Source organism: Miscanthus floridulus, chromosome 17, assembly GCF_019320115.1.
Source record: "Miscanthus floridulus cultivar M001 chromosome 17, ASM1932011v1, whole genome shotgun sequence".
Lineage (NCBI taxonomy): Eukaryota > Viridiplantae > Streptophyta > Magnoliopsida > Poales > Poaceae > Miscanthus > Miscanthus floridulus.
The window spans coordinates 21177844-21187999 of record NC_089596.1 but is presented as its reverse complement, the minus strand read 5'-3'; the positions used below and the strand labels follow the sequence as shown (position 1 = coordinate 21187999).

General features: G+C 42.9%; 1 protein-coding gene and 1 pseudogene across 2 annotated transcripts; both read right to left on the bottom strand.

Annotated features, from left to right (window-relative positions):
- Positions 1 to 3672: 3672 nt before the first annotated feature.
- LOC136518849 (putative AP2/ERF and B3 domain-containing protein Os01g0140700) lies at positions 3673 to 4684 on the bottom strand (annotated as a pseudogene).
- A 678-nt stretch (positions 4685 to 5362) lies between these two features.
- LOC136518244 (factor of DNA methylation 1-like) lies at positions 5363 to 9561 on the bottom strand. 2 transcript variants are annotated; one of them, XM_066511883.1, is made up of 7 exons: positions 9415 to 9561; positions 7512 to 8378; positions 7207 to 7376; positions 6601 to 6690; positions 6224 to 6511; positions 5914 to 6135; positions 5363 to 5821 (listed from the first exon to the last, which is right to left on the bottom strand). In XM_066511883.1, the coding sequence occupies exons 2-7, from the start codon at positions 8374 to 8376 to the stop codon at positions 5585 to 5587; spliced, it is 1872 nt and encodes a 623-aa protein (XP_066367980.1). In that variant the 5' UTR covers positions 8377 to 8378; positions 9415 to 9561; the 3' UTR covers positions 5363 to 5584. The 2 variants fall into 2 exon arrangements, with proteins under 2 accessions (XP_066367980.1, XP_066367979.1); XM_066511882.1 differs by having other exon boundaries at positions 7512 to 9561.
- Between the last annotated feature and the right edge of the window lie 595 nt (positions 9562 to 10156).

The following is a 10156-nucleotide window of genomic DNA, read 5'->3' as shown; positions in this document are numbered from 1 at the left end:
GCAACGCCACACCGCTGGAGCTTTTCTTTCCGGTGGGTGCTTGAAGACTGACTGTGGGGTCCTCTCGACCGTTTTCTTCAGTGCCTCTGTCTAGGCAGCAGCGGAGCTTTCCGGTGCTTGCGATTTGATTGGTTTTGCTCTAGGGATGTAAGTTCAAATTACTTTGGGTTATTGGGTCGATTGAAAAACTTGTTTAAATGAGCTAGAATGGCATTTTACCTAGTTTAAATGAGGAAAGAAATAAACTAAATTTTATTTGACTGTAATTTGTTATTAGCTGAACCAAAAAGACACCATTAGGTAAGGCAGATCTAGGAAGTACTACTAGATGGGGTTTTTCTCATCACCTTGTATCTCTAATATCTAGTTTTAATCTTTGTAGAAGGGGCTTCGCATTTCGAACTGCGGTAGGAAGGCTCGAGCCCAATCGACCCGGTGCATGTATGGCGCAGGTTTTGGTCTTGATGGTTATCTCAGCTGGTTAGATGGCTGACTAGGATTACTGATTATTAAACCATGTTATTAAATGGACTGTACGTACTGGGCTAAGTTTTGGCATTGCTGATGGAAATGACAAACAAGAGCGCACCAACCGACCAGGTTTCATTTGTTTGAGCTTCTTCATCAACTAACGATTCAACGTCGTCTCAGATTCTCAGTATCACGCTATAAAAAAACATCTTTTGGACACTCCTTCGATCGATGGCAGCACAAGACATGTTTATATGGAAGCGTGTCGAAAACGTTTTTTATATATACAATTAGTTTTAAATTAACTAGTGATGAAGCAATGCAAGCTGGTTTCATATGCTTAATACTACTATATTGTTAGCTCGTGTCGGTGAGTACGGTCACGCGCTTATAATAATAAAACACTCTAACAGCACGTGTATGGTTTGGAAATCTCCTGCTTGTTAACTGGCAGACAGTGATGTAACTTGTACCTAGCTACTTCCTCCATTTCAAAATAGAGGACACTGTTTATTTCTCGGTGCAATAATCTGATTTATCTTTTTTTTTGTGTGTGAAAAAAACATGAGTTCCTGTAGAAGGTCCACTCATTGATTTCCGTGTTGTTTCTTGCGGGAGCACCGTACACATACTGACACGGTATTCAGAAGATTTGCAGAGGTTCTCAGGCTTCATACATGATTATCGAATGTGAGGCGCTAATTTAAGGAAACACGGAAACGAATCTTCGAGCGAATCCAACGTCCACCGGTGCGTGCGCAGCTACACCCGGTAGCAGGAAATCATGATCACACACACACACACACTGAACGTCGCTCTGCTCGTAACAATAAATCATGATCACATCACATCAAAATACTTTCAGATATGAACTTAATTATTGATACTAGTTTCTACCATAAAATGAGATAGATAAAATGTTGAGGTAATTGTAGATCAAAGATTATAATACTAATTAAGCAAAATTCAAAAAAAATTAGTAATGCTAACAGCTAACTTACTTAGAACTTACCCAAGCCCCTCATTCTGCAATTTGACCTCAGCCTCTTTGCACTTCACTCAACACGTACTTGATCTTGACATCATGCCTCTGTTATTACAAGAAGGAGAGAACCTTTCCAATGTGTGGAGGTATATAAATGCAGTTTCGTGCCTATTCCATATATACCAGAAAAACGTTGAAACTATTTACAACAACACAAAAAGATGTATGCATAGCATGAACACACACTATCTATTTGATTCAATTTCAAATCCCTCTTGGTACCAGCTGACTAATAAATCACGAGAAATAATGTCATGAGATTGGACAAACATAATTGTCTAATAACTACAAGACTAGATAACGCAAGTGTTTAAATATTTTAGGAGCCATGTAGAAAGTGCTCAGCCCATGTGGTGATTTCATTAATTTTTTAGATTTGCCAACTAAATCTCTTGGATGTGCTCATAAAGATAGGATGTATACACACGTTCATATCACGATGAGTGTGAATGCATGTTTATGAGTGCTCATGTTTTATAATGTGATTTTCAAAATAATACCCAACCATATATAGTGTATCCTATTGTATACAGAGGGGCACATACAATGATACTCCTAAAACAATTTCCACTGGCGCCTTGTTTAGATGCCATCCAAATTCCAAGTTTTTTCACTCTCTCTTCATCACATCAATTTTTAGCCGCTTGCATGGAGTATTAAATGTAGGTAAAAAAATAACTAATTACACAGTTTAGTTGGAAATCACGAGATGAATCTTTTGAGTCTAGTTGGTCCACGATTGGACAATATTTGCCAAATAAGACGAGAGTGGTACTATTTATCGGGTTCAAAAAATTTGCAAAGTGAACAAGGCCTGGTGTCCCTTTTTTTTATAGGAGTCGTAGTGGTAATTGGTTTCCACAAGTATAGCAAGCTAGAGGGGCTCTCGTCAAAGCCCACTACTAGAGATAGCTTTCTAGAAGCGGACGACATAACAACTTGACCTAGTTCACTTGAATTTATCAGGCGGTTTATCAGCCATACTTCAGCTTATTCTCTCTCACAGAACACTATTGAATCAACCGAAATCAGCCGTGAAATGTACCAGCCAAACAGTTCCCATCCCTAATGAAAATGTCCCTATTTCTAACCGTGGTTGACATAAGTAACTGCTATTAAAAATGGGCATTTTCGCAGGCAATCGCTTCAGAAGACCGACCGTCGGAAATGGATGCATCGTCAGATGCAGTCGTTTATGTGATCCACCACTGAAAACCATTATCACCGAACATTCAAAAGAAATGGTTCTGATAATGATATCAAAAAACAACTTAATGGTGGGATGGTAAAGATGGCTTAAGCGAGAGAAGCGGTCCTAGCTTTGAATTCTAGAAAACGCACACGCATTTATTTTGACAAGAAAAATTGCCGCCTGACTTGCTATGCGTGACTGAGAGGTTGCTCGGTGGGAATTACAACACACTATTTAAATGGGTAGATCTATCTATATTGGAATTACAATCGCATTTTGGGATAACGATTTCAATTCGGGACATTTAATAGAAATAATTGTGGGGCTCAACCGATTCTGTAACTATAACATATTAGGGTCCTGTTCAGTAGAACTTTTGTGCTTTTGATTCTCAAAGGAGGTGATTACTGTGCTGAAAGTGATTCTCAAGGATAATGATTAAAAGTGACTCTGTGCAGAAAATGAATGAGAGAGCTAATCTTTCATTTTAGATATAATTGCTTCATGATAAATCACCGTATACATTTGACAAAGATCCTCTTGGAATTGGCCTCGGAGCTGCTCCAAGCTCTGCCAAATAGGCCGTTAGTACTACATTTCAAAGATTTAGAAAGACATAATCATCAGCCTGTTCAGCTGGGCTTATACGATCGTGGATTATAAATTGTAACAGTATTTTTCTCTTACATCAAATCAGCCAACAATAAATAATTCAGAATCGTTTACGACGAAACGAACAGGGTGCATAGCATTTTCTGCGGAAGGAAAAAAAAGGCACGTGTACTTGAGAAATTCAGAGAAGGGGGCTAGTCTATCTAGTGTCTAGTACATGCAATATTATTTTGTTAGCTAACTATGTAAGCTTGTACTGAATGAAGTCATGAGATATATAATCATATATATTGTCTTGCATGGTCAAAACAAAACATGATCGAGGCCCCAATTTGGAGCACCTTATTTTTTATCATGAAGCTCCAATCGCAGCGGCAATGTTGGCACCGAACAGCCTCACGACGCGCTCGCCGCCGTCAGGGCAATCACCACCGTCGTTGCCGCTGCTGCCGCCGTCTCTCCTCTTCTGCTTCCTGCACTCGATGAACATCCGCCGCTTCACATCCATAGTCTCCCCGTAGGTGATCGCCGCCTGCGAGAACGCGACGGTGTCACCGGCGGCAAGGCCCTTCTCCCTGACGAAGCGGCTCCAGCCCCGGGTGAGCACGTAGCTCTGGCTGCTGGTCCAGTACGAGTACCGGAACCGCCACACCTTCCCGCCGCCGACGCCGACGTCCTCGAAGGCGAGCAGCACGGGCGCCGCGTCGGCGGCGGCGCCCTCCTGGAGCGGCGGGAAGTGCTTCTCGGCGTGGAGCTTCGGCACCACCAGCCGGTTGAGCCGGCCGACGTCGCTCGGCGTCACCGCCTTCTCGAACAGCGCCACCCGGGGGAGTACCACCAGACCCAGGGAGGAGCGGTCACCGCCGCTGCCGCCGGAGCTCGTCGTCGTAGGTGTGCTTCCGCAGCATGTCGACGACCTCGGCCTTGGGCCGCGCGGCGAGGAACGCCATCTCGGCCGCGTCGGCGGGGCCCGGGAAGTTGGCGGCGGCGCCGCGGCCGCGGAAGCGGAGCGCGGCCACGTCGTAGGCGCGCGCGGCCGCCGCCTCGTCCGCGAACGTGCCGAGCCAGACGCGCGCGTCGCGCTCGTAGATCTGCGCGCCCCACCGCCCGTTGGGCTGCGGCACCACGCCCTTGTACCGCGACGACGGCGGCGCCCGGGCATGGGGCGACGGCGACGCAGCCGTGGCCTCGTCGCCCTCAAGCAGCCGGCCCTGCGCAGTCGACACCGACATGACGGCGAGCTCAGGGCTCAGGCATGCCACCGGGGACGCACGCTGACACCACTGAGGAGATGCTTTCTTGCTTGTGATCGATGACCTAGTGGCTTGCATCGGTGCTCTCGGCGTCGGCGGCAATGTCAACATGACCGTACTAGCAACTAGCGGCGTGGAAGCTGGGGTTGCGCGTTTCACGTGCCGTATTTGCACACTAGGAGTTTACTAATAATACTAATAAGTGTTCTAAGTTTCTAATACACATTTCCCGAGGTCCATTCTCCGGCCAAAATATGATCTCAGCAGCCCTTATATAAAAATTTAATATTATGGATAAATATTTGGAGTTAGCAACCCTTGTTAAAATTCAACATTATGGATAAATATTTATAAAAACTCAATATTATGGATAAATATTTATAAAAAAATAAATATTATGAATACATATTTATAAAAGTTCAATATTATGGATAGATATTTTCTGAGGTCAAAACCTTATAAGAGGTCAGTCAGGCACACTTTTTTTTTATGAACAAAGAGATAGAACACTTGCCGTTTAAAGTGACAATCCTGCTCACAAGTTTACTCGGAAGATAAATGCGTTTCCATTAATTAAATTGTTCTGGAATTAGTTTGTTCTCCAAATATATTAAAATTTTGAAATTGGGGTCAAATTTTGGATCTTTAAGGATAGCAGCCAGTGCCTAGAGGTGACAATTGTTTGTGACTGCAGTTGGATGGAGTGTAGCACGATTGTCATGCAAGCTGTATAAGTATGCAAACTGGAGTTACTTCAAACCACATAAACTTGACACCAGACATTTCTGAACTTAACTAGTGCATTAATCTAATCGGAGCACGACACTGTTGCAGCGTGACTTCAATTGTCATACATAGCGTTAGGGACACGCTTGGTTCAGAGTTGCAACATACAAGGTAATAATCCTAAGCAAAATGCCCCAGGTTACCTGCACTTCCAGTTTACTCCAAAATAGAATAACTATTTGGTTAGGACCTCCATTCATTCAGCATGAAACAATGGCGTTGAAGTCAGCGGCTTCTCTTGCCCTTCGTCTTGCTCACGTTACAAAGCTTCAAAGCAAACCGAACTGCTTCCACCATATCTGCTTTCCGACCCTCGTCATAGTTCCACAGCTCAGGGAATGGATCCTTCCTGCTGCCATTGCCGTCCTTCAGCTCCAGCAGCGCCTTTGTTACGGCAGCATAGGGTTCTTTACCCAGCTCCTTTAGTTCTCGGAGCTTCCTGTCATCCTCCTTGAGTACTTCCTACACAGGTACGTGCAGCACCAATGCTCCATTATAAACAATTCATACCAATATAGATACATGTTCAACAAAAGGAAAAGATTCCATCTTACCGATGCTTTTCCATCAACAATAATAACCCTGAAAGGCTGCCATTCTGGATTTTCAATTTCATTCTGCCACTTTGAACAAAGACTAGCACTTTCAGCTTCCGCGTCTGCTGCTGGAAATTTCCGCTTGCACAGGCTTAGAAACACACTGGGGTCAAGCTCACCAACTTTCTTGACGCCTATGTGTGTCCGGCAGCTTGTGGTTCCAGGCAAACTCTGCAGAGACTGCGATTGGACCAAACATGAGTTCTCGTAAACAAAAACACTCACTGAAACTGAGCAGTACACTGGTATGACATAAAAATTATCATACATTTATCAACGCTTCTCGAGCTTCTCGCAACTCATCACTGATCTTGCTTTCCCTACTGATTAAAACTTGGTTCCAGCTTTCCGCATCTTTCAGTTCTTCGATCTTCTGATTGAGCTCCTCCTTTAGTTTATCTATTTTCACTCTGGATTCTGGATCTTCATCACCTGGCTTGAGCTCCATCACTTGCAGTTTCCCACTCAGATGCTTTATTTCCAATTCAAGTTTCTGCTTCATCTCCAACTGTGTGTTCAACCTCAAAAAGTCGTCTAGAATAGTTTTTGTTTCTCTCTGCAATTTCCACATAGTACAAAGCGAACAAGACGAATGTCATTCAAAAGAAAACCGCATGCAAGCATGTCAAGGGAACAGGGGCTAACCGTTTGTTTATCCACAAGCTTTTGGACATTTTCATCAGCTTTCTCCTGCTCCAATGCAGCCAACCTAAGATGACTGGTCCTCATTGCATTCTGTACAGCAGAAGTCAAAAGTACGTTATACAAGTTGTACAAATATTTCAGCATATAAGTGGCCTAATTTCATTCAGCCTTCTGCTATTATTTTGCCCGGCAAGAACAAGAAAATTGATTATTTAATTCATTCTATATAATAACACCAACAGTAGGAGACTATTTTGACTAGGATACAATTCCTTAAAATTTATAATAGATTTGAACAAAAAAAAAGTCATATACAAATACACCTCTTGCAAATTCACCCTAATAGAATTGTTCAACCATCTGGCAAGTGGCAACTAATTGTAGAATGATCTGTGTTTTCATACCATAAAATCACCAAGTAACAAAAAGATTTCATTTTCAAAGAAATAGCAATCAAAATTATTTATCCTTCTTAGAAGACATACATGACTAGAGGATTCTAATTCCTGTAAGGAGCAGAAAACTACACTGTATATACTAATCTCCAAGCTATTACATAATTCTTGTTGATAAAACATTTTGCCTCAGATAAAAGCAATTGCCCACCTTTAGCTTCTCCTGCTCAAGATTCTTTTTGTCATGTTCCGACTCCTTGATTTGTTTGTTTCTTGCATCAAGTGCATCCACCATGTCCTGGATATCGGACCGTAGCTTCCAGTTCTCCTCAACAACTCTTTGTGTGTTTTGTTGACCAAGCTGTCTCATCTTCAGGATTTCTAGTAAAAGTGGGAAAAAAACTGTTATTATAGTCATAGATAGCACAACATGATTGAAAATGGATAGTAACCACTGCATGTATTTAGTCACACCTAAATGTATCATGCATAAATAACCAGAATATTGCCATGTACCTTGATTGTATGACTGGAGTCGTTGCTCCCTCTTCTGCATCATTATGTTAAGTGAAGCAGATCGCTTGTTGTACTCAGACTCAAGTTGCTCTAAATAAATTTCCATTTCTTTAACTTCGCTGGCCAAATTGGACAGAAGTTTTTCAGTTTTGTTTGCCCCTTCACTCCCAATATCTTTTAATGTCTTCAGGTCACTATTTTTTCTCAGTAGTTCACCTATTGCCCCTAGAGAATTGTAATCATCAGCCCTTGCCATCCACCCAACAGGCTCTGTACCTTCACACTTCATCTCCTTCCAGCAATCTTTGCTGTACCCTTTCTTCGCAAAGTGAGCATCAAAGGCCCGTGCATTCCTAAAACCACTCCAGTCATTCCCGAACTCAATAACAGCATCACGAGTGGGACGACCTTTGCTATATACAGGATGCACCTTCACTGGATGGAAAGATGAGTAATGCTCCTTCAGCCGATTCGCACTTTTACCAAAGAATTCATTTGGCATATTGACTAGGATAGCCATCCACGGCCAGACAAATTGCTCATCTTGGGTATGCTCAGAATCCTGCACATCGGTAAGCATTGGCTGCAAAAGTGCGCCAGATGATTCAAGAGGCTTACCCTTCAAATGCCTTGCAATAGCACGGTGGTCCGCCTTCTCTTTGGCTTCCCGATCATGTGCAGCCCCTACACCAGAGGCATGCTGCAGCAGATCATTTAGACTGTGGTCCTTCTCATCATCTGAACAAAAGGGGCATCGGTACAAGCCTTCATCAGTCATCACTTTTAAATCTCCTGATTCCAGAAGCTCAAAAGTGCCGGATCCATAAGCTTCGACCTCAGAATCTCCATCCGATGTGTAGTCCATTGCTGAAGGTAAGGGAAATGGCAAACAAAGTATGAAAAATGATGTTACCATTTGTCAGTAGTACAATATGTTAAAGAAGCACACATAACAGAGAAATACTATAATGACGCATAATATAAGTTTATACAGGACCAGTTGAAGAAATGTTGAATCAATCACTAGAGCTCAATCATATAAGCTGAGCATAGATTGAATTAGTAACAGAAGCTCAATGACATACATTTCTACCCCCTAGAGGGTGTTCCAGTATATAACTCAAAACTTCAGGTGTCACAATAATACTACAATCTGATAAACACCTTATACATGATAATATAGCATCTAGTCTGGCAGTCGTGCCACTGTTCTTGGTTCCAACAAGGTTTATCCTGTGCAATTAAGTTATACGAGTACACATGGAAAGATAAAGGTTAAGGTACAGCACGCCTCAGGGCTTGTTAAGAGCACGAGAGCTCGGGGATTGGGGTTTTATATCCTACAAAAGCGGTGACCTCAGGAACAGAGCACCAAGAAAACCAGAGCAGCTTGAAAACACGTGCTTAAGAGCACCAAGAAAACCAGAGCACCTTGGAATCACGTGAAGCTAACTCAGCAAAGGTTGCGCGTTGATTTATTTTTTTAATAACAAGGTCCAAGAAAACCCCAAAATTGTGTTGGTCACCTGTAAAACCCTCTTCCACCAACACCAAAATCGATTTTGAGGAGCACACGAGCATTCATCCCAGAAAAAGGGAGACTGGACCCAAGAATCGAAGTATGAACGAGAACGGAGGTACAGAGGAAAAAGAAAAAAAATGAAATTTTGATAACAAGCTCCAAGAAAACCCCAAAATGTGTTGTTTCTTCCTCTTCTTTTGCAGCCGACTCCACGCCGCACCGCAGGACACGCCGCCGGTGGAGAGGCCACATTTCCTTCTCTTCTTTTTTTTTGAGGATAAACAAAAGGAGGGGAGAAAACCCCAAAACAAAGCTAGCATTCGAGGGCTTTGCTAAGGGGGCAACGGAATTGGGGGAGGGAGAAGGGTTTGCTCCGGCCACCTGCAGCGGAGCCGGAGCGGGGGAGAGCGGCTGCGTGTCCTGCGCTCCGGCTTGCTTGGTTTCAGGCGACGATCGCTTGGCTTGGGTTTGGGTACTTGGGTCAGCCGCGGCGAGCGCGAGGTGAGAGGGGAGAGGAGCCGACGGGGAGAAAAAGGCGAAATGAAGGAAGAGGAGGCGGCTGGCGTTAAAGAACGGAGATGGCTGGTGCTTTTTTCTCTGTTGAAAAATGGAGAAACTCACGGGACCTACAGATTGGGCCAAAAAGAAATTTGGTGCGATTCGAATTTGTTCCCGATTCCAACAGGAATCGAATACGAAATTCGTGTCCAAAATTTATAAGCGCATATGTATATACACTCTCTCCGATTAAAATTACAAGGTATATTTTAATTCGAGGGTAAGCTTTCAATCAACGATTTTCTTATTGATATGTTATTTTTATATTATAGTACAAACATGATACCACTAGAGAAAGGCCATGTTCGTTTTGCTGAAAAGACAAGTTGTGTTGGCTGATTTGTTGTGAGAGAAAAATATTATTCTTTCGTTGAAAAGTACGGCTCATAAGACAAGCGAACAGACCCTAAGTAAAGCAATAAATGTGTTTTATGTCAAGACAAACCATCACCAAACATGCTCAAAAGATCAAGCATACAATAACTTATCTCTTAGCTATAGATTTAAAGTATTTTTTTATTTCCTGTGGGCTACATATTTTGTTTCCCACGTGGCACATCCTATC

What these genes read in the sequence shown, in the direction of transcription:
- LOC136518244 (XM_066511882.1), bottom strand. Translation starts at nt 8,427, where the DNA reads ATGGTAACATCATTTTTCATACTTTGTTTGCCATTTCCCTTACCTTCA. An exon ending in AGCTTGTGGATAAACAAACG is followed by an intron (nt 6,512 to 6,600) that starts GTTAGCCCCTGT and finishes TGGAAATTGCAG; the next exon opens with AGAGAAACAAAAACTATTCT. An exon ending in TTGTTGATGGAAAAGCATCG is followed by an intron (nt 5,822 to 5,913) that starts GTAAGATGGAAT and finishes GTACCTGTGTAG; the next exon opens with GAAGTACTCAAGGAGGATGA.